This window comes from Polyergus mexicanus, unplaced genomic scaffold, assembly GCF_030449975.1.
Source record: "Polyergus mexicanus isolate NDT 795.1 unplaced genomic scaffold, iyPolMexi1.0 SCAF_9, whole genome shotgun sequence".
Classification (NCBI taxonomy): Eukaryota; Metazoa; Arthropoda; class Insecta; order Hymenoptera; family Formicidae; genus Polyergus; species Polyergus mexicanus.
The window spans coordinates 9,022,674-9,047,092 of record NW_027223329.1 but is presented as its reverse complement, the minus strand read 5'-3'; the positions used below and the strand labels follow the sequence as shown (position 1 = coordinate 9,047,092).

Genomic DNA, 24,419 nt, shown 5'->3' with positions numbered 1-24,419 from the left:
ACGGCACGCTTCGTCCGTTTACCAGCGACGGCACTCCCGCTTGTTTAATTTAAACGGTAATTGTGCCCTCCCCTCTTTCGTTCTGTAATCCTTCGTAACAACAAGCGGCTGTCGCGCTCGACTCGATCAGATTGCGCGTTCCTAGATGGAAGCTCTCTAATAGATGAGAGACGAGGAGCGCAAAGCGCGCGCATCCGACTCTGCACGAGTATAAATGTACCATCAATTTAGTGACGATTGTGGAATATCGTAATATCGAATATAATTAATACCATTATACGATCTGGTTTGCGTTAAGTACAGCGCGAATACAATTGACGCGATGACAGTTCGACTCGCAGACGAGAATCCGTGACGGCGTCGCCTAGACTCCCTCGTTAAAAAAAAAGAAAGAAAAAGAAAAAAAATAAAGCGGCGTCTAGAGGGATTTTGGTCTAGGTAAGACACACGCCCGTTCGGGATCTAAAAATATCACCGCGTCGAATCGAAAATAGGGACTAACTCGCGTGACGTCTCCGCACCCATCATAGGACACTTTACGTCCTGATTCTCTTGTGTTCCGTCTCGAAGCGCCGACATCGAACGTCGTAATGTCGATTTTTTGCGACGTCTTTTTTGCCTTCTTTTGTCGATCCACGCGATCATGTTTTCTCGCCGAACACTTGTCGATCAGTAGCGAGGTTATCAATTATATATTGTGTATCTGTTTTTACAAATTGCTTCATGAAATGCATTGAGGTGTAATTTTCAGGAGATAAAGGGGAAATCGCCTTTTTTATTTTTCAAATAAAAATTTAAAAAAGATCCTCTCTCTCGCACACAAATAGTTTTATCTAGAAAAATATATCAATTTATTAACCTCTTTTGCAATAGAAATTTTTTTTTAATATAATTTACATCGATCTGATTACATCTTTAGCTTTTATTTAATTACGATGTTGCACTAATTGCAATGTCGGAGAAATTGCCTTTAAAAACAATCGGACTTAGAAAATTTCTCTATACTTTATTTACTTTTTTTCTGAGAAAAAATACATCTTCATATTTCTCATTTAACATAATAATTTAATATATAAATAAATTTAATTATGTAATAAATATTTTATAGATATTTAATATTTATCCTACAAAATATAAATGTCATAAATAGAATATTTAATGCGTTTTATTAACTATTGATAATTTTATGCTGCTGTCGACAGACAAGTGCTTGTAAAAAGTTGTGACTAGAAAAATAACGATACATGCGTACGTCAATGCTTTGGTACGCAGGTAAACTAGGTGTGGAATTCTTTTAGGAGTTGTGTTTCAATTGTTCTTTCCTAAATAGAGTGGTCGGCCTGTGACCGCTCTCTCTCTCTCTCTCTCTCTCTCTCTCTGCGACGACAACGCCCCGGCGTCTCAGGTCGTCTTAGGAAAACTCGAAATCGTTAATTAATCGTATCTAAGCCGTGTTATCTTTTCTGAACGTGCCACAGAAGGCTGGAAAGAATTATCGAGCGTCGTTTCACCGGTCTGACCTTGTGTCTCGATTTCCCTAAAAATCCGCTCGATTTGATAAATCTCACGTTAATTCTGTTAGCCATGATTTACGACTGCGACAACAGGCAAAAATGAGACAGCCTTACGATAAGAGTCAGAACGTCAGAAACGTTGTCGTTGCTTTCGAGCTACTGCTTCTTTGATAGATCTCGGAAAAATCAATCTTTCTCTCTTTGATAAGAATCTAGATCGATTTCTTTTTCCATAGTAATTGTTTACATATATGGCGTTATAAATTAAAGCATTACTTTTATAAATAAACTATAAATTATTTCAAAGATTTTAAGAATGAAAGATTTCGCGGAAAACTACAGTCGACAGTACTCGTATTTTTTTTATCAAGCAATCTTTTTGTTAAAAATGTATTCTTTAAAAAAAAATCAATTATCACAAATATGAGGCAAAATGATGATGAAACTTAAACATGCTTTATCGCGGCATCTATTTAGCATGCTTTCGAAGCGACGAGTTCGCAGCGATCGGACGGACATAGAAGTGCATTCCTTGGCTTTTGATACACGCGCTCTTGTTGTTGGCGAAAGAAAGGCATTTCGCGAAGCGGTTTGTCACGAATCGGCGACCCGGTTGGAGCGACGAGAAAGCGCGCACAGCAGCGACGAGGCAATAGCGACGGTGGTAGTAAAAGAGTAGCAGCGGAGAATGCCGTTTCTTATCACGGTGGCATCGACAACCGTGAAAGATCTCTTTTCCAAGGTGGATGGACTCTTCTCCGTCTCTCTTCCTCTCGAGTCTTCTCCCTTTCTTTTCTTCATTGTGCGGCCCCGCTGTCCACCCTCTCTTATCCCCACTCCAGAACCTATCTCTCCTCTCCAAATAGGTCTTGTAGTACTTAGGGTTCATCAAGATAACTCTGGCCTGGCTTTGTGTCCCTTCCAAGAGAACGCTGCGAATGGAGATGGCGGTGGATCGGGGGCGATGGGACGGAAGGGCGGAGCAGCTAGTAGGACATATTGTACGGATGCTGCGCGTGGTTTATGTTTTGGTCTTTTCGAGATCTGTGGAGCTTCAAGGAGTCCCTCGTCTCTCTCTCTCTCTCTTTTTTTCTCTCTCGCCGTGACACACTGGATAAGTGCAAGGAGTGTATTGTAAAGACTTGGCGGATCGTTGATCCACGCCAAAAACCTGTCACAGCGACCTCACTCCCACTCCTATTTTCTCCCATTTCCCGACGAAACTGTTCCATTGTCGCACGAGATGCTTCCGATAAGTTGGAGCGGTGTGCGAGATGATCTGTTAACAATATAAATATTTTCACTGCCCTATTTGTTCACGAGATTCCGTCGCAGAGCTAGCTAAGATCGTTCCAGTTTGCATCGAGAATGCATATCGAAATCGTAGATACATGTATACGATTGCCGAATAAGATAAAACGTGCGACGCCTATCAAAATTTATGTAGATTGCCTGGGATTTTGCGATGTGAATATACCCACTCACTCACAAATATATCGCGTAATACTTTGCTCGATATTTGCTACGCGGGAATTTTCGACAATCCGTCCCGTGTTATTAATGGGAAAGCGAAACGAGCCATTATACGTGCAACGAATTACGAGCCTCGGGAGGCCCTACAGCGCGCTCTTCGTTACGTACGTGGGCAAAAAGATAGCTCATTAACTCTTACGAGCTCTTCTGGCGTACAGTGATGCCTACATACGAAGTAACGATAATCCGGACATCACCGCTTCGGGCGTATCACACAAGCTCGCCCATTCGAGAAAAAATAAATTATTCCCGGACGCGAGATTCCGGCCGAGAAGGAAACGAGAGACGGCTGAGACCGAGGAAGAAGAAAACGAGAGAGAGAGAGAGAGAGAAAGAGAGAGATCGGGAAAAGGACGCCTCTCGCGTGCTAAACTTTCGGCTTTAGAAAACGCATCGTCGTGTCGGTGCATTAACGTAATCACAGAGGCGCCAGATGTTTCCCCTCCCTCTCCCCTTCCCCCATCCTTTAAGCTTTTTTCACCATCTTCTGCCCGTTTTCCGAATGGATCCCGCGCACTTTACAACACGCGCTCCTGACACGCGTCCGTGCGCAATTAAAACAAAGTGACTATAGAAACCGCATCCGACGCGACCCGTACACGGGCCGTGTATGAACGAGCGAGAGTCGGCCTAAGTGGCTCTGTGACTCTGCAAGAATTCGATTTTTGTGATCCGAAAATACAAGCGCGTCACCCGGTTCCTTCGTCGAGCCGATTATCGAGCGTCGTTGCGTTATCGCACGTCGCCGTCTCTGACGCTCGATCCGACACAATCGTTTCGATAGAAATTGAATGTACGACACACAAACACCCTGTCGTTTATCTCGCGTTGCAGGTGCGTCCGATAAATAGACACTTATGTTGGCTCTAGTCGAATGTCGATTATCCTGACGTCAAGAATATTAACAATTTTCGTAATCTAATTAATTCTGAAACGTGTATTTGCGTGGAGATAGATTCTCGAAGCAGTTCCTAATGAATCTTTCATCTGTGTTTTTGTAATCATTAGCGTGTTGCTTGTTATTATAGTATCGAACTATTAAACATCAAATGTTACGTGTGCTTTATCTTGCGAAAAAGATCATAAATTTTCTATATTATATTGTACATACATACGCAAATGTGCATACACATATATACATAAAGCAAAAGTAAGGGAGGAGTCGCACTTGTTGGCAAAAAAATTAGTAATTCCACGCGAAATCGAGTTTCTCCCGAATAAAGTCTTACATTCTTAGCCCGGAGGTAGGAGCGGCTGCGAGATAAGAATTTATCAAGGCCGTTGGAATTAATCTGGCATTAATTCTAATCGCCCCGGCGATTTATTAGGAGACGGTAAATCTGCCAGGAAACTTCTAAAGAAGTAGGAAAGTTCCCTCGCTACCGAGCGAAATTGTGAGCAACTTCGACCCGAAGGAAAGAGAGAGAGAAAGAGCGAGTGGGCGGCCCGATTTTGGCGGCTTCTTTAATTAACTGCCCTCGAATCACGAAATCCTCATAAAGGTTTTATGTTCTATTCATTCCTTAGCCGTGAATAAATATATTCAATGTCGTTCATGTGAAAAATAATATTATATCACCGAAAAATATGTCATTAACTGACAATTCTACGCAATTGTTCGAGATCGACGTCGTTAAAGAAACGAATTTTAATGATCGTAACCAACATAATTGTCATAGTATCTCGGATCGTTACCGATTCATCGAACTCATTAACCCGTTTGCTTTAATCAGACGTAGATAAGCATCGGAACGACTTCGGCTGTAGTCCACGAGGCTAATGGACGCATTAACAAAAATACGCAAACGAAGGAGGACGCAGCGCAATTAAGGAGGGTGCAGCCTGCTCTGTTAATTATACCGTCTCCGTCTTCGCTCCGTAATACGCGCTCGCCGACGATGTAAAGTGAATATAATCGATTGCTATGTCTCGACGAGAGTATTTCTACTTCTACGTGTGTCACTATATCTGTTACCGATTTCTGCATTACGTCGTGTAGAACCGAGCTGTCCAACCGTAAGTGTTTTTACTACTTTGCTCTGTATATCTTTTTGCCTCGCGTTACTCTTTTGCTTGATCGTTTGCTCGCTTATTTAATATTGTGTGAAATAGAAGATGTAACGTGTGTGTTTATTTTATATATTTTTACTAAAAGGCTAGTGGATTTAAAAAATATTACTGGCCTTTTAAAAATTATTATCCTGTCGTACGAAAGTTAATAACGGTCGGCTAAATGCAATTTCGCTGTCACGAATGACGTTGAGTCATTAACAACGGTCATTAGCGTGCTCTCTGGCAGTGTTTTACGTATACAACGTTGATCGCGAATATTCCATTTAGCAAGCGCTAATCAATCTATGTACTTTCGTGCTATCGAGTACAAATTCATAACATTCAAATTGGCTATTTTCTCTAAATCATTCGTTCAACCAATCGCATATGAAATTAATTTTTTTTTTTTTTTCCGTACACATACTTCAATGCAACATGTATAGTCTAATGAGAGTTTTATAATGATCATTCGATAATACGGGAAATCTACTTGCGGAAGACAAAGCAAAATGAATTAAAATCTGTAACACACAAGTGTCATATCTCTAAGTTGTCGGAGTCTCCGAATAATCTGACAACCTGATCCATTATTCACGAGTTTTCGGGTAAAATTTCACCGAGAACGCGTCTGCGAGCGGACGGCGAATCCCGGTAACAAAAGGAAATCTCGAGGAAAAGTTTATTATCGGCGCGAATTTGACTTTCGGGAGGACGGCCAACGCCGGCCAAGAAAAAAAAAAAAAAAAAGGAAGGAAACGACACCCCGCATTATCTGAAAGGAGACCCTGGAGAACTGCCGTGCTCCAGAATGTATCTCCTTTGGCGCGCGTTTACTTTCTTTCTCTCTTCTTTCGTCCTCTTTCTCTATTTTGCGCCGTTTCCTATATTGCCTTCATCCACACACATACACACAACGTGTGTTCACTTACTTTTCTAAACGCGGCTCCTTTATCCGAGGTCTCTTATCTCGTCGGTTACGCAGGTCAATGAAGAAGGAATCGTGATTTTCCGTGAGAAGGAAAATGTGAAATATACGAGCGATATTACCGTATATATTATATATTAATCCATCATATTTTAATATATTATTTTAATTTTTTTCGCTAACCTACATTTATTGCGAGTTTTAAAGCTGGATGCAAAATTTTATATAAAGTGTTACTTAAAAGATATGTTGTTTGCATACGGAGAAAGTATAAGATAACAATTCTGTATAACGACTACAGAATAAAGCAAAAATATTTGAATTAATCTGCATAGAGAATAATCTCTAGTTTCGCATTGCTCGTAGATGTTTATCGTTTCAAAAGACGTTCTCGGGAAAAAAAAATAAAAAAATAAAAAATAAAAACAAAAGAGATTTCCCTTCTTTCCGGCCGTACTCGTTGCACGTATTTTCAGCGGAGAATAATAAATCGGCGCGCGCCCCGCCGATATCGCGGCCGTTCGAAAACTCACGTAGCTACGTAATTTATGACTATTTTCCGCGACGCGTCCCTTCCACCGATCTCCGAGGGGAAGGGGTTCTCAATAAAAATCAGGGCGGAAAAATATCGACCAGTCGCGCATCGGGACGATACTCGGGTAGGGGTGGATCGTTTAGGAGAAATCTCGTAGCTTATCAGAGCATTCCTGATTCAGAGGAATCGAATCTTATCGTTCCATTTTATTCGTTCTGTGATCCATCAGTATTATTACTTATACTCATTGTAATCCTAAATTAATTTTCTAGTAGAGCGCATCGATAGTTGACGAAATACTAAACTGCTAATAATAAATTTGATATTTACGACATTGGTCATCATTTTTACTTTCTTAAGAATGTATTCTAGGAAGCAATTATGACGCTTACATTGTTCTTCGAAAATAAATATAGAACAAATAAAAGGCGAAAATCTTTTCGGATCGAAAGGACATCTCAAACCCATTATCACTAATCGCATTTCGAAACGCGCTTGTCATTACTTCTGGATACTTAGCGGTGTCTTTCATTTGTTCAATTTGTTCCGCATTCATTTCACATATAAATAAAGTATTTTATTTCTCTTAAACAGGGCAAGACGTAAAAATTTTCAGATATATGCGTTTCGTTAAAATTAATAGTAATATATTTATATAAAAAGAGTTCATGTTGATTTTATTTGTGATATCATTTACGTCTATATGTTATATTGTGTCAGCACGATTAATCTTTAGTTACTGCCATGGAAGCAATATTTGACACTCAACGTCCATTTTATCTAATGCCAAATGTTCCACGAAGAGTCATGTGCGATATCACGGATTTATAAAACTCTTCGTATCATCTTCCTCGAATCTTTTCAAGTTTCTCGGCAAGTTGTAATAGATATGTGGAAAAGACTGTGTCATCCAGAGAGAGAGAGGAGCAATTGTCTTTTTCTCTCTCTTTGACGCTGTACAATTATCAAATTTACTTTGAAACATTGTCGCAGAACGGACCGTAAGTCGACAGTCTGCGGGATGAGAGAAGAAGAGAGAGGAAATGTCAGAAAACGAGCGAGATCGAGGGGACACGCGAATGGACACGGTAGCTCCGTATGGCGTGCGATGGAATAGAGAGACCGGTTGTTAAAAGAGAGGAAGCAAGAGAAAGAGAGAGAGAGAGAGAGAGGTAGAAGCGAGAAGAGAGCGAGCGGGACGGCGACGGGAGGTAGAAAAAGGAACGCGCGAAACTCGAGAAGGAGCGCGAGGAGAGAGAAAGGGAAAGAGGGAGCGAGAGAGACGGAGAAACAAGAGCGGTAAAAATGAATCGATAGGCGGAGTTTTTCACGACGCGCCGCTAGAGGCGCTCCAAGTGGGGGAGCGCAATAGGCGGAGTCAGGCTGATTTAGGGCCGCCATTTTGTGACAATGGACGAGAGGGGGTATGCCTATCTGATTGGCTGATCTACGGACTTCTCTCGTCCTGGACAAGCTTCTACAGATTGTTCGGTTGTACACACCGCCGGGTACTCCAGCCACCCGGCAACCCGGCAACGCCGCCACCCCACACTACCACTTTTCTCTATCCCACCGTCGACGGCGTTGCTCCCTATCCCCTTCTCCATCGCTGCTGCTGTATCATCGCGGCACGTATACACTCGCCTATGTATGTGCTGCGCACGAGCGCGCGTATAGCAGAGGAATCCTCGCGAAAAATTGCAAACGCTTCGTACACGATTCGCGCGCGCGCGCTCATACTTTTATCTGCCATCGCGAAACGTTGATTGCGATATTTCGCTTCCGCTTAATCGAAGGCGCTTCTCTCTCGTACCTCCCGCAGGAACGTCGTCCGAGACGGACGGTATCGCGCGATCTCCTTTAAAATTTTTAATTCGGCAAAAAAACATGGAGAAGGAGAGAAGATTTTCGATTATGCAACAGATCCTCCCACTCTCGATGGTAGATCGATTAGATCCACTAGCTGGCGCAACACAATCGCCGAGATCTACGTGGGCTCTTGCCTCACGATTGCACGCTTGTTTCGAAAAGTTGTGCGCCGCTTTGTCGATTGCAACGCATTTCCCGGAACCGTTACAACTTGAGCATCGATTGCTCGAGAAACTGATAAGCGGGACTCGGAGAGAATTACATACTCGCTCTATTTATATCATATTACATTTTTATCAATCTTACATAGAAATCTTGTGTAGAATCTTGCATAATTTTGACGCAAATATTTTTTGTCAGTTACATAGCCTACATTTTACTCAAGATTTGTTCTAAGAAGTGAGTAAATTCTCCGTATACAATCGTCCGCTTATCCTTTTTTTCGCGAGTTTGATCGAATCAATGAAAGAATCGAGAAATTGATATTTATTCGTTGCATTGTGCGATCAGACTTTATCTCGAGTCATCCATCCAATCTAGCATCGAGAATCTGGATTTTTCGACAACAATAATCGCGGAAGCCTGCTGAGAATTCTCAAACGACGTGTATTATAATCACCATGTATCTGTGACGTATCGTCTCAAAAGAACTCGAAACCACATACACAAACGCGCTTACCGTATCTCCAGAGAAGATGCGATGTAAACGACAAGATTGGCGTCATCCGGCGGCAATTAGCGCAGTGGAAGCCAGAAGTGCGAGACAGAAAGTCTCTCGCGGTGCTATCGGATCGCACGACCTGGGCCAACCTGTAACACGGTAGGTAGATTATCGTCGTCGTCGTCGTCGTCGTCGTCGTCGCGCATCTCGCTCGAATTTCAGGATGGCTTCGAATTTCGGAGGGCGTGTGTGTATCTTAATCGCGGTATCTCATCTAGATATATCGCGCGCGCCGGCATCAAGATCGGCGGCCCGCGAGCATACACATGCGAAGCGTATGCGTGTATGTGTGTGTGTATATTGTATGTGCGTGTGCACCTATCTAACCGGTAATCTACGCGCGCGGGACACGTGGCTCGAGCGCGCGCGCGCCATCTCCAGGCTCCCGTTTTCCCCGATCCGATCTAAATTCGGATCGGTCGATCGCGTCTGATAGGTGCGTCTCTTTTTCGTCGCGGGAATCCATCGCCCTCGTACCGATCCGACGGAATTATTCAACACCTCGTGCGGGCTCGTGCTGCGATCTAGATAACCGCGATCTCCTTTTCCGTCGTAAAGTGCGTAAACGAGCCGCGCTCGCAATATGTAATGCAATGTAATTTGATCCCTCGCGGGAACGAGAGTCATTACTTCGGGGAGATATTATTCGAAAGACGTTCGCGCAGATTTGTGACATCCAGAGAAATATAGAGTAAAACGAGACACGCGTATAAAGTATCCTATATTTTTCCTCTCTTTTGTTCGTATTATATTAATTTTTATTAAACAAAAATGTAACTCTAATTTGAATTATAAAAAGAGAAGGAAATTATATTCGAAAATATTCATACGAAATGATCGCGCGTATAAAATTTTGTCGAGGGGATATGGCGAATTTGAAAGATCTTGCAAAGTTGCAAAATCGAGAGAAAGAGAGCAAAGTATTAAGAATCATCCGCGATAATTTAATTCGTCGTTGCGCCACGATGATACGTTAGATTTTCGATTGGCCGGAGCTTTGATAAATCGCCGACATAAATAGCAACGCTCTCGCGCTGCGCGATATATTCAAAGTATAGGCTATAGAAATGTATCGTGCGTGTGCGTCCTGATGGAACGATTTGGCACCGTCGAGCCGCGGTATCTGCCAATCGGTGAGGACTGCATTAAATCCGCCTGGGAACATTGAATTTTCCGCTCGCGCACGATGTCCCGTTGCGGGCCTGAAACGCGTTTCGATATTATTGCCGGCTAGAGATCGTCCGTTTCCTGCTTCTCAAGAAGACATATTCAACTGTGGTGTGTGCGTATTTTCTTTATAAATGCATTTGTATTTAAACGTACAATTTATAAATTGACTGAATATATAGTACGTACGATTCGTGTACTCGTACGTTTGTCCCCGAGGAAAGGCACAGAAGAAAAGTATACCCGCGTATCGTAGACCCGATAGTTTAACCTCTCGGTAAACCGGTACGGACAAGATAAATGACCGAACGCGATCCCGATGCTCGAAAGGAATTACGCCTAAGCTAAACGGGTGCCGCCTTACCTCATGAATATTCAGCTAACCAATAGAAACTCGTTTCACGACGTTCTAAAAATTTCGATTCAACTTCATCGATCGTTCGTCTCGCGTCATCCTCGAGACGCGCACATGGTACACGATCCTTCTCGAGAGACAGAGACCGCGTGCATTTAATAGATTCGTTACCTCTATTACGCTGATAATTTTACGTAAAGCGCACCTTTACCGTGTCATTCTCTCTCGCTTTTTCTCATCATCGGCGTTGACAGCTGCGGCAATAACATCGTCGACGGAGGAACAATTCAGCCACGGGGCAACGGTATACGCATCGGTCGAGGGTGGAAACTCACTCCTCGCATCGGTACGGTAGTAAGCGGTAGGGAGAAGACCGCTACGCCCGCTGGTAGGTTGGGCCGCCGTCAGGGGGCGTCGCCGCTGCCGGCCGAGCGGCGCCGAACTACGCCGAGCGGCGGCGGAAACGACCGAGCGCGCGTGAACGTGGGGGCTCGTGCGGCGCGGTGTTTTCATGCGCTTAGTTTCGCGCCGGTTGCCACGACAGTCGCATTGACTCGGGTTCGCGCGCGTGCGTGCGTGAGTTTTTTCGAAAAAAAAATAAAAAGAGAGAGAGAGGACAGGGAAAAAGAAGACTCGACGCGACTGCGTTTTTGTTCTCGAGCGTGAGACGAGAGAGAGAGAGACGCGAAGAAAAGTTACGGACTGTACCGCGCGCGTACTTCATGGCGGAAGACGGAGCGACGGATGCAACGAGTTCGCGCGCAAAGTTGCACTTTGCAAAGTGAAAGAGAGACGTCGAGTTTCGCGCGGAATCTTCCTTTCTCGACACTCGGTGAACGAACGGGACGAGAGAGAGAGAGAGAGAGAGAGAACGGGAAAGAAGTCAGTCGAATCGAGCCGCCCGCCACGGGCTGAAACTCCACGAACGCTACAATGTGCTGTGTGTGTGATGTACGGTGCAGTGTGTTGGTGCTAACTTAGTGATAACGACGATATATACATATATATATCCCCCTCCCCCTCCTCCGGCGTAACGTGCAAACTAGTCGCCGTATTATCTCGCCCGCCGGGATTGCCGCCGGAAAGATAAGGTAAGGACAGACAAGATCGACATTTTTTTTAACCGCCGTAATAACTATTTCGCGAAAGGGGGTTTAGGGGGCGCCGCTGCTTTTCCCTCTATCGAATCCACTCCCGTTTTTCCGGTGCCGAAAACATCGATTCGATAAAGAGCATAAGAGTATTAACGTCGTCTATCACGATCGAGCACGTAAATCAGATTAATCGCGACGCGTGTCTGCCGAGAGAGATCTCCGTCAAACTCCGCAAAGACAGCATAATCTTAAGAGCCTTGTCGTAATTGAAATTGATCACGGAAAGAAAATCAGTGTGTTGGTGTAATTTTTTCTCTCCAATCTCCTTTATCGAGTTCTTGAAATCGATTTTTATTTACAATGGATTAGAGATTATCAAGGGATCGTGATCGTACTGGCGAGACTTTCGTCTAATCGAGAGACGCGCCGCGTTTCCATCGATATTTATCGTTAACGATAACTAATCGTCGCGCTTTCGTTATTCATCTCCTCGCGTTTATTCGCTCTCATTTTACACGATTGATAAGAACAACAATAATACAGTAACGAAAATCATCGAACCACGTCATAACCTAAATAAGAGTCATAGATTGCGTATATATACTAGATTTTTCTCCGTCTACGTAATTAAGATTGAAGAGCAGTCGCTTTAATCGTAATCGGTTCTTCCTTATCTAACCCTCTTTCCGAAAATATTCGATATTACGACCAATCGAATCGCGTATCGCTTATATTATTATACATTGCGCGCGTCGTCTTTCTCGGCCTAAAAATCTTTTGCGGACGGTTATACGATCCTCTTGTTTCACGAGACGAGACGAGACGAGACGAGACGAGACGACGAACGGCGCCGAGCCGAATTGAGAGCGCGTTGAGCGAAATATAACCGGATAGTCAGAGGGATTCCGACGGCGCAGGTAAACCGGTCAGCTGCCTAGGATAATGCGAGGAGCCGTCTGCGAACGGGGAGACCCTTTTTTTCTACGCCCTGTCACGGGAGATACCTAACCTATAACGCGACGCGACATTTTGCGCTCGAAAAGTATCGTTAAATTCGGCCCATCACGATTCCCCCCCCCCCCACCCCCTTTCCAATTTTGAGAATTCACACACTCGAGTCATTTACGATGGTGGCTGTCCTCTCCCGTCGACATGACTCTCGTGCACCTATAAATGCGAGATATCGTGAGATGTTGGAATTTTATTCCCGTTCGTGAAATTGTTAACGTCATACATATGACTTTCCTTTCTGTCGTACAAAACTGATTATACTTTGATGTAAATATTCACGTGCAGTTTATTTATGATATGGCGAGAACCTTGCGGTACCTTGTCGGTTCACTTTCGACATCATCGTTGAAATTTGCGTTGATGCAACGTTTGTTTCATCGACGCGCGAAGCTCTTTCATTTGTCGTTTATAGGAATCTTAGTAGTTTTCTCTTTGTAAAAATCTAGATTTTAATCGTTGCTGGACACGCGAAAATAATATCTGTATAAATGCCACAGTTGACGCGAAACAAACACAAAGATTTAGCATCGTCTTTCTCTTCGCTATATGCAATTTTTAATTAAAAATAATTTCTTTTATTTTTATAAAACAGTTATAGTACATATATCCGTAATTATAACAGCGTTTGCATTTGAACGCGTAACAATGTGTACATCTCGAGTTACTCGTCTCGGGCATTTAATGTTGTTAGAAATTTTTTTGCGAAATATTGATAAATACAAGAAAAAAGTAGACGCGTATACGATATGCTCGACACGTGTAACGTGTTTAAAATCCTTTTTGCGTTCGCGTGCCGTTTCATATATTTATGTACTAGACGCGAGGAAGAGATGCGTTTTTCGCTGTCACCGAGAGCGAAGAGACACAAACACGTGATACGTCTCGATCCCCACGAGACTGCGTCTTTTTTCCGAATTAAAATTTTATTCCTATTTCCATCCTCAATGCTCTCGTGTTTATTATATTTTCAAGGAGCTCGTTTAAAAGTTTCATTTATACAGAATTCACAGCAGTAAACGAAGCAGTTTTTTACCTGGAGGCTTAAAGAGAAACTTTTGGTAAAATCATAGATTAAATAGTTTAAGAAAGAAGAACAAGATTGAAAAATTTCCGTTTGACAAATACAGCTTCAATTTTGAGCGTCACATCGGGTGTCGATCGATGCTTTCGATCTTCGAAGATCATGTTTTTTTCTGTTCTTTTTTTTTCTCCAACTAAAGGAGAATATCTCGCGTTACCGCTTATCGGCAGCTCTCGATTGTTTCACTCTCGATCCGTCGGTTCCGCGAACCGACCGACGCGAGACTCGCTCTTTCCGAACATGCACTTGCGTCGTCGAGACGACGCCGATGACGTTTCCCGGTGCTCGTGACAGTGCGTGGCACAGGCCGATGACTCCATTATTCGCTCCCCGATGTATTCGTCGACTCGTTTTAGGTTTTTACCGCGTTTCGTCGCCGTTAGAAACGTCGTGTTTTACGGTGAATCCGACTCGTGCGAATCGGAGCCTTGTGGAAACGTCAGCGCGAGTAAAGTGTCGATAAAACGCGTCGAGGATCGTCAAACATGTCGCAATGATGTTTAATGTCGCAATATCGAGGATATTATCAATTATCACGTGAAAAGCTTTTCGAATTTTTGACAGCTGTTTATACTTCTCACGTTGAATTACGACGCATTCCACTTGATGAATCGTTTCAATCTGAGAATAAATATTTCTTTATCGATAATTATTACTTAATTGAATATTTCGCGAGACTCATACGTCATTCTACGCGTTGAAAGCGGAGAGTAATGAAACGCGTTGTATATTCAAATGTGGAATATTCGCCCTTGTACTTTCAAGTTACAAGGCCAGATCTGATTCTAGTTCAACTAGCTGTTCTAATCCTAGGACATTGGAACGTGCCGCGATAAAGAGACACTATCCTCGATTCTATTGGAATGACATAGATGAAATAGAATTCCGTTATTGTCGTTCGATCAAGTTCTCGTTCGTTAATTTCGATGTCGCGTATATATGTGTTTCGAGTATATAGGTGTTGGTCGACACGGCCGCGGGCGCTTTTTCAGATTAACGAATTTCGATAAGATTAGCCCGTGTGATACGTGATCGGGAAACGCGCGCCGATGGAGTTTCGTCGAGAGTGGACACGGTGATGTAACACGGAGTCTAGAGATAAGATTCAACGTCACAACCTTAATACAATTGGTGTTCCTCGAGTTAGAGACGAGATCACAGTTCTGACAAATTACAATCGAATTCTTAAAAAAAAAAAAAAAACGCGAATGTCGAATCATATCTCCGTTACAGTTCGTAATAATATCGAGTGCGTGATTTATATACAGAATACATTTTTGGATAGTTTCAAAAAATGATGAACGATTTTTGCCTGCTGTGTTAATCTTTCGCGTAATTTACAATTATCATCGCGACGATCGACGGATCGCTTTATCACGAGGAAAGTCCAGCGAAAACTCGTTATGTCAAAGTATCGATGAGATACTTTGCGATCATCTTTATCGCAATAAACATGAGTATATACAGGGTGTATCTGAAATGATGCGCTAAACTTTAGGAGCATATTCTGGAGATTCCTTTCCCTATGAACATAGAGGTTAGAGAGGCCCCTAAAGTTTGGGGAAAAAATTAAAAAAATTGCCACTAAAATGAAGTCACTAAAATGAAAAAAAGGAAAACCTCTGCCGACACATTTTCGAATTTTAGCTCGGAGGGGTGGGTTGTTCATTTGCGAACTCATGTTCATAAGAAAAAAAAAAAGTTTTATTTTCACCTCTAGAAATACGCTCTTAAAGTTTAGTACATCATTTCGGATACACCCTGTATATACAATATATATGTATATTTGAAAATTATATATACTTATATCGACTGTAGTTATTTCTTTGGCGGTTCAACGGACGCGTTCCAATTTTCTCGAACCTGTTCTCCTCATGGTTATCGTACGTAATATTCGCGATATACGACGATAAGTTGATCTAGGAAGCACGAACGCTTATCGCGGTTTGCGTGTAGAAAATTTCCCGTCTTTTTTTTTCCGGTTCGTCCTTGGTTCTGTCACACGCATCGAGTGTCGTAATATTTCGCTCTCGGTTAAAGTCTACGATTTATTTTCGTGTTTAGCCGCTTATCTAGCCCAGGGTTAATCGCGATTATCAGATCGATGAGATCGGAGTCGCACGATCTGTGTGAGTGATCCGTCGAAAGTGCATATCGGTCAAGAGTCTGATTTCGATTATCTCGGGACAAGAGGAAAAGTGAAATCGAGTATGTGTATGTGCGTCTTCGACGAGATCAGACTAGGAAATTTTATTTACCTGTCACAGAAAAGGAAAAGAGATTGCGAGAACAATGTGAAAAATCGGCAAGAAACAAAGTGATTGTAAAATACTTTCCTTCTTTCCGTTCCTCTTTTCGAGAAACTCAGTATTGTGTGAATATTTAAAAAAACTGCGACAGAATATATATATATATATATATATCTTGGCGGTAGTCGATATTTCGAGCATATTAATGTTTCAAACGACCGCTATATGGTAGCGATAAAGTGAATGTATGTGCGTGCGCGCGGCTCGCGTGATTTATATTGCCGAAAAAAATATTATTCCGATGGTGAGATATCTCTGTGAAAAGTAATCGCGAGCTCGTCTTGCGATCGTGTCGAGCGATACCGTTTGATTGATCTGTAGTCCAAATTTAGTTATATCTATGATCGATCGTTTCGATATTTTCGACGATAACCGCCCAAGTTGGGCGACAATCTGCGACGTCAATAACTATTTGACGGATTTAATTAATACACTATACCTATTATCTATATATTATTCTGATTGACTTGACTGATTAAATTTACACAATTTGTAAGAAATATTCAAATATTTTAAATAGAAATATCGTAGGAGATAGCTGATATTTAAAATTTACGTGTTATAATTAATCGTTGATTAATATTGTATATATTGTCTCTCTCATATAAGTAATATATTTGCGTAAGAAGTCATTGTATAATAAATTTAATAATAACGACGGGAAAATCTCGATTGCTTGGTAATCAAAATTAATCGGATATGCGTGTCACATTCCGTGCGGTATCAATCTTATCGATGTACGCTTTTTCGTGTGTATCTTATCTCGCATTGTTTTCGAGTGCTTTATTTGCTCTGGCCGAGTAATTTTTGCGTTAGCGCGAAGTATGAGGAAAAGAAAGGGAGAAAGATAGAGGAAAAATTTTATGTTAGAATTTATGTGCGCGGAAACGACACATATTCCGCTTAAAGCAAGATAGGAGTGCTGCGATCTCAATACGTCGAAAGATTTAACGCTTACTTTTGCGACTTGCATTGAAAATGAAATCCGTTAACCGACTACGAGAACCGGTTCTTCGAAAAAAAAAAAAATATATATATATATATATATATATCTTTTCCTCTAACGCGCGAGCACTCGTTTTTTTTTTTTTTTTTTCGGTTCTCGCGATAACAAAAATCGCCGTCGTTGACGAAACTACGACCTCCCCGAAAGAAGAGTAGGAGATGGTTATCTAATATTTCCGAAAATTCCGCGTCTCTCGATAAGACTTCTATCGTTTCTCTCTCTCTCTCTCTCTCTCTCTCTCTCTCTCTCTCTCTCTCTCTCTCAGTGTCTCTCTTTTCCTCTCCCGCTTCTCTATCTGGATTGGACCGACTTGTCCCGGTTGCGTCATCGATGACCTTGATCGCCTACACAAGCTGATTGATAAATCATTTCGAGCACTTGATCGTCGATCGAGCGATACTCAGTATGTTCGCACTGAAGCGCTGATCAGGACCTAATTACCGTAGATCTCGTTGAACGATTATCAGATTTCGACGCGTTGCGCTTTAAGTCTTCCATTGCGGTAAGTTTGTTGTCTTTGTGTCTCTTTTCCGAGGTTTTATCAAACCTCGATTCTCTTTTTTCGGGAGTGCTGTGTGCCTTGATTGGAAAAAACCGTTCGCGTCTACGAAAGATTTTATGCGTCAGGTTTAATGTTAGAAAATATATCGGGGATTCTGCTCGTCAAATCAAAGTGATAAAATATACTCGATTATACACCCACAGAAAAGATTTCCGGATCTAATGCTATTACTCTTCAATCGTATCATAAAATAGGATCGATATAGCGACAATCATATTTATTATTGAAAAAGGAATATTTTAATCTTAAATGGAAAATTCTCAAATCTAGAATAAAATGCTCTTGATGCTATCCCGTTAATTTTCTCACAAAGATGAAGATGGAAATTTGTAGCGATCTAACATCAAGCTTAGATTGTACAATATATGTTACTCTTGTCTCAAGATAGTAAGACAATCTGATTTAATTCGAGAGAGAAGAAAAGGAATTATTGATTTAATTTTAAAATTGTTTTATTTTTATACTGCATAAGTTTGTGATACGATTAAATATGTCAAGAATATTTTTTGTCTCGTTATCAGAAATCCTTTCTGAGAGTGTATACCTGGTATATAAATTGAATTTAAAAGGCTCTGTATATATATATATATATATATATATATATATATATATATATATATATATTATATCGCGTATCGCGATAACAGGATCGAGAATCCAAAATCCCTGAGAGTCGCCGATGTGAGATGATTTGATCGAAGCGACGTACATTGAGATGTAACCAGCGATTGTTGCATTTTCATTTCTTTAATTGACGCAGTGCAGATTTTTTCGGATTGAACGCCGCTGGAGTCTTATTAAAGTGGCTCGATCGGCGTATCTATGTCTTTGCTCATCCCGTCCCCCTTCTCCTTCTTTCTCGAGTGGTGTATAATTAAACCACCACGCCATGTAAATCGCGAAATTATTCGTCGTCAATAAAATCGCGGGGAGGGAAATTTTCGCACCGTTATCGCCTTCGTCTAAAACGCACCAATTAAATTTCTCATTTCTCATTTAACTTTCTCATCTACATATAAAGAAGTTCGAAGTTCAAAATAATTTTGCATTTGCGGGTTTCTTAAATATATATATATATATATTTTTTTTTCCAAATTTTACTAATCGTCTTAGACTGTTATTACCAAAGAAACAAAGCGACAATTGTCATATGGAGAAAGGTTCGAGCTAACCTCGTGCTATTCGTGTTTTGCAGGACGGAGACCGGCAAGGAAATTCCTTTGGTGATCCTCTCAGCAAATCAGACCAGGATTACCTATGATCCCGCTGGGCGTCGCGAGGACGACGGAAAAGGCAGAGAGGCGCTTTTGGCAGCGTTCCTAATCTTCCTGCCTGGCCTGCCTCCCGTTCTCTTCTCTCTTTATTCCGTTTTCCATCCCTTCTTCTTTCTCCTCCTTCATCTCCACCTGGCGTTCCTCTTCGCCAAGAGATCGCGGACGCATCGAGATCTCACGTCGGATCACACTATGGACATGAGCAGCGAGTCGAGCACCGCTAGATGGTACGAGCCACCTAGGTCATCGCTGGAGCCGCCTTCGGGGGGTGCCGGGGTAGCCGGGGTGGTTGGCAACCCCGGCGACTACAGGGGTTACTACCCCCACGCCGGACCGACGGCGCATCACCCCGCAGCCGCGGCCCACTACGCCCACAGTAAGTACACACGTTTTTCTCCATCTTTTCTTTTCTTTTAAACCACCCTTGACGTTTCTCTCTCTCTCTCTCTCTCTCTCTCTCTCTCTCTCTCCGCGTGTTTTCCTTCCTGAGAATCTCGCGTCGCGACGGTCAACGACCGAGCGCTACCGGACTTTTTTTTTTTTGTCGATGTCAGGAGAAGCGAGTGCGCTTTTTATTCTTTTTCGCGCGACTATAAGTAGGATAATATGTATAATCTTGAAACTAATTTAATATAATCTCTTATCGATCAAAGTCCACCTTAGTGATTCTGACGCGCCGGAATCTCGAGAAGCTCTCGATTAGAATTTCAATCGCCTCGGAGGATTCACGCTTTCTTGCCGATTGAAATATCGCGAATATTGATACAGATATGAAAGAAAAAAACAATATCGTGAATACATTACTATCGGAATACGTTGATTTTGTGAAAGGACGATTAAACTTCGAGCCCTTACAACAAGGGACACCCGTTACACGCGGTATCGCGTTTTTCTCTCGCGTGTTTAACGACGCGGTTCAACGACCGTCCAATAGTCACCTCTCCGCGAGAATGAGATGTAGCACTCCTCATTAATTAGAATTTCTATATTTAATTAACGAGGCGTCTCCGAGGTTATCAGCGCCATCGGATGTCTCCCTTGATGCATCGCCATTTTGCTCATCCTTTCCCCCCTCGGTTACAGATGCCCTGTCTTGATAATTAAATTTCCACCACAGTTGATAGCAGCGTAACGTACAACTGGGAGGCTCTAGAAAGAAAGAGAGAGAGAGAGAGAAGGGATGACAACTGTAACATGCCACAGGACTTTCTTAGCGCGCAACGCTAATTCATTCCCCGAGTGCAACGAGACGCACTCGAGCACCGCGTGCTCTCGAGCACGCAAGTGCGTGTCGTTAGCCACGTGCTACCATACGCATTCTTTCGACTCTTGCCTAACAAATGACTTTCCATTTCGAGCGATTCACGCCGCCGCCCTTCTAACGCGAATGACAGCGAGAGCCAAAGAATACGGCAAGTCGAGTTTCGACGGACTAAAGGACAAACGCAGGAAACGTTTGATTGGTTGCGAAAAGGAAGTCATATCCCAAGGGATAAGCATAAACGAACGACGCTTGACGTATAATCGGGAGAGGATAAAAGAGAAAATAAAATAGCGAAAAAGGAGAGAATGAACGAAGTTAAGCATCGACGAGAGTAAGTTGCAAGAGGATGTTCTGAGACAGATTATATAAATGATAAAACAGATATACTTGTTATTCGTGCGATAATTATTTAACAAATCAAAGGAGGACTTTTGAAAATAAAATAAAAGGCAACAAGCGTCTCCGAAAATGCTTTAAATGTTCCGATAAAAAAATCTTATTCTTTTATATAAAAATTATATATATATATATATATATATATATATATATATATTGTATACAAGAACAGAATCACAAGCAAATTGCTCCTCTCTCGAACTCTATATTTTCAAGTAATTCACAAAGAGATGAGAGCCGTTTCGAAGGAGAGGCGCGTTCCATGCCGATAGTGTGTACGTACACTCTAGATGTGTGTAATCTCGATAGCGCTCCTTCGGTTCCTCGCCGTTGGCCAAGCATGAAAAAGCGTAGAATATAGAAGGAGAAGAAAAGAGGAACGAGAAAGAAAACGAGGAGAAGAACGAACAGAGGGAGAAACGCGGAGGGAGAGAAGGTGGACGCTTGACTCGAGACTCTTGGACGTGCCGGGAGGGAAGGAGGGAAAGTTAACAGGAGGAGGAGAGGTACGGATGGAGAGAACGAGAGGGAAGGCAAAGGCTAAAAAGTGTGCGTGCGTGGAGGCAAGGAGGAAACACGATACAGCCGGGCCAGATCTCGGAGGCCGTGGAAGGCGATATCCCTGATTCGTGCCGACGTGCGCGGATCATACTCGGGCCTCTGTTAACTCGTGGCCCTGAAAAAACGACGCCCCTAATCGGAATCAAATCTACTGTACGATTATACGCGTCGAGGAGACGCGACGCGGAAAAAGCGCGGACGTTTTACTTGCGAGTTTCTTGCGACTCGCCGCCGGCGCGGTCGACGGTTCTTTTTCCACCGAGACAGAAAGAGAGAAAGAAAGAGTTAAACGTTTTTCAACTTTGAGCACAGCCGGGCAAGTCGGTCGCTTTTGATTATCGTCGACCGAAACGACGATAGGAAAACCTCTCCGAGTCTCGTTCCGAGTTTTGACAGTTGAGCTTTGACACGGGAGCAAAAATGTGTCGACAGCTGATGAATATGGAGTATTTTTTTCAAAGTATTCTTAATCACCGCGACAATATTATGATAATTTAATTTTAAAACAATAACACGATTGACGTAACACATAGTAATATAAATTACATAGCATTATAGATTTACATACAGAAATGTAAATCTCTCTCTAATTTCCTAAACATCGGAATACCATGTAAGCAAGCAATCTATATACAATGGAACCGTAATATATATATATGTCCGAGGAGAAAGCGGGTTGTCCCGAGTCGGAATCATTTAACTTACTGGGATTACTAACAGGACACTAGGTCAGATTTTAATATTCGCGAGCGCGATATCTCTCTCCGACGATTTAGTCGGAACGATAGAAATCACGACAATATTCGAGAGAGAAAGAAAGAGAGAGAGAGAGAGAGACAGACAGACAGAAGAAGAAGGAAGAGAAACGGGACACAGCGATGTTAAAAAAAAGAAATAAACAAGATAGGCGGACGCGCACGGAGAGCGGGATGCATAATACACACAGTGGTTGCGGGGCACAGACAGGAAGGAAGCGCAGCCAACCGCGAAGCCCGCGGGATCTGAGAGAGGTGCATACGTAATTGCGGGGCCACGCGGGAGGCGCTGCTTTTATAAGTTGGATCTCTTCTTCCTCTCCCCTCCCCCCCACCGCCTTTCTCTTTCTCTTTCTCTCTCTCTTTCCATGCCCCTCGTCTATCTTCGCGCGCGACTCTCGTACCCTCGTTGTGTCGCACGATGTGACGTTCGAATTCGACGATTTAGTTTGTGTTGTTCAGGCCAAAGTGGCACGACGAACGCGGGGCCGGTAGACGCTAGTCCGTTGCACCGGTGTGTGCAAAACGTGTGCAACCGCGTTGTGTACACCGACCGACCGACGCCATCTTGCGCAAATGCAGACGCCAGCCGAAGGCGGAGCCTCTCCCGAAGGGCTTCTCTCCCGTCGTTTCTCTATCACCATTTCTCTCTCTCCCTCTTTCCCCTTCTCATCGTCATTTCTCTCTCTCTCTCTCTCTCTCTCTCTCTCTCTCTCTCTCTCTCTCTCTCTCTTTCCCAGTCTAGTTCACCGTGGCAGATGCAGCTTCACCGCGATCAATCTTCCTCCTCGTCGCCAGCGTTTCGTTCCCCTCCGTAACCTCCTCGCGCCACCGACATAATACGGTTCCCTCCGCTCTTCGGTAGCTCCGCGTGTGTCCGTTTCCCCCCTCTCAATTTAGCATCCTTTTTTTAATATCGATTCCGCCAATTAATCAATCTCGCCGATGCGCAACCTACGAAGATGTTGCGTGATAATGTTAGAAAATTGTTGACAATAACTTTGGCTCGATCTCTCGCGGACCCGATTTTAACATCGAGTTTCTCGTATAATTAGGAATTAAATCTCGTGGAATGAATTTGTGCTTACGTTCTCTCAGGTCGTCTGCTTTTCTACGCTTCTGCTCCAGCGTTTTATGCGATCGAGAGAGAAAGAGAAGATTGTACGGAGGGGTTACGGGGTGAAATTACATGTTATTACGCGAAAGCTGCTGGGGGCGCTCGATGTGAAATGAGACGTTATTTTCTAACGCGGGAATTTCGTACGCGTACCGGGATTATATTATAAGGCGCGCTGGCAACGGTGAAGAAGAGGAGGGAGGAAATGATTTCTTAAAACCCGTGCAAGATACATTCCCCGTGCCCGATCGGTCGCACCTCCAAGTCACCTGTCGACAATTTTATTCGCAACAAGAATCATTAACGGTACTGGGTTAAATTTAATTAATTCCTCGAAAGAGAGACTGCAGCTTGTTAGCGGATTTTCATCGGAGGGTCTCTTCTTCGACGGAAAATGGAGTATGATGTAAAATCTGCGTCGTCCTCGTCGACACACACGCGATAATAATACTTATCGTTCATTTGCGCGCGCGGTTAACGAGGCGGATCACGTGTTTACGCGCGGATGTTTTTCAACCGAGGCGATATTTCACGCATATCGTTTCTTATTAACGATGCTAATTAGATCTGCAAGTTAAGGAGGCTCATGTTCGAAAAAAAAAAAAAAATTTACGACCGACTGACGTCGAGATTTCTCGACGTTCTATGTTTCCTCACGATTTTCTCCATATTTACGATAACAATTAACAACGCTACGCTTCGTACTCGAACAATGTTTCGCGAAAGTGCGATAACGCGCGTCTATCAACGCAAGAATCGTCCGCGATAAAATATATATTTCAAGAGAATCTTTCCCTTTTTTTTTTCCCCCATTTGATGATTTAACGATCGCAACTCTCTTCGCGCCTGAAAAAAAAAGGTTGTAATTCTTTCGCGCGAACGTAACGATAATTAGCCACTATCTCACGATAATGTTAACGGAAATCTCGAGAGATGGGACGCCTCTTTTCGCCTGGAAACGTTCGACGTTAATTTCCCCAGCACGAGAGGATGCGTTTTTTTGGTATCTCTTCATTTTAATAAGATCAACACGCGAATCTCGCGCCTCTCTTCAACTCTTATCAAAGACCCGAAACGGGACGCGACGTCGAAGGCAAATGGCCGGGAAATAAAGCGCGTCTCTCCGTGATCAGATGACGGAGTCCTTTCAGACGGATTTGCCGGTGCTTTGAATCCTTTTGACCCTTTGATATCATCGTCTCTCTCTCTCTCTCTCTCTCTATCCCGACACCTCGTCGCACAAAAGTAAAGCACGCTCTCTCGGGCGCGGTTAATTATTTGGAGTAGTTGCTTTGATGCGCGAGCAAGCGAGAGAGAT

General features: G+C 42.9%; 2 protein-coding genes across 4 annotated transcripts in view; one reads left to right on the top strand and one right to left on the bottom strand.

Annotated features, from left to right (window-relative positions):
• Nucleotides 1-9,126, bottom strand: part of LOC138936389 (nuclear RNA export factor 1) — a 98,268-nt gene extending 89,142 nt beyond the window's left edge. The window contains exon 1 of the mRNA XM_070301761.1: nucleotides 9,108-9,126. The gene's annotated coding sequence lies outside the window, so the exon portion shown is untranslated. The remainder of the gene's footprint in view (nucleotides 1-9,107) is intronic.
• The window catches only part of LOC138936390 (transcription factor GATA-6-like), a 119,241-nt gene that overhangs the window by 83,229 nt on the left and 11,593 nt on the right, over nucleotides 1-24,419 (top strand). The window contains exons 1-2 of one of the 3 annotated variants that reach the window (XM_070301762.1): nucleotides 11,691-11,762; nucleotides 18,930-19,384. In XM_070301762.1, coding sequence (XP_070157863.1) covers nucleotides 19,201-19,384 — 184 coding nt within the window. In that variant the 5' untranslated portion in view covers nucleotides 11,691-11,762; nucleotides 18,930-19,200. Of the gene's footprint in view, nucleotides 1-11,690; nucleotides 11,763-17,594; nucleotides 17,675-18,929; nucleotides 19,385-24,419 lie in introns of those variants that run through there. The other 2 variants (XM_070301763.1, XM_070301764.1) reach the window with 2 other exon arrangements.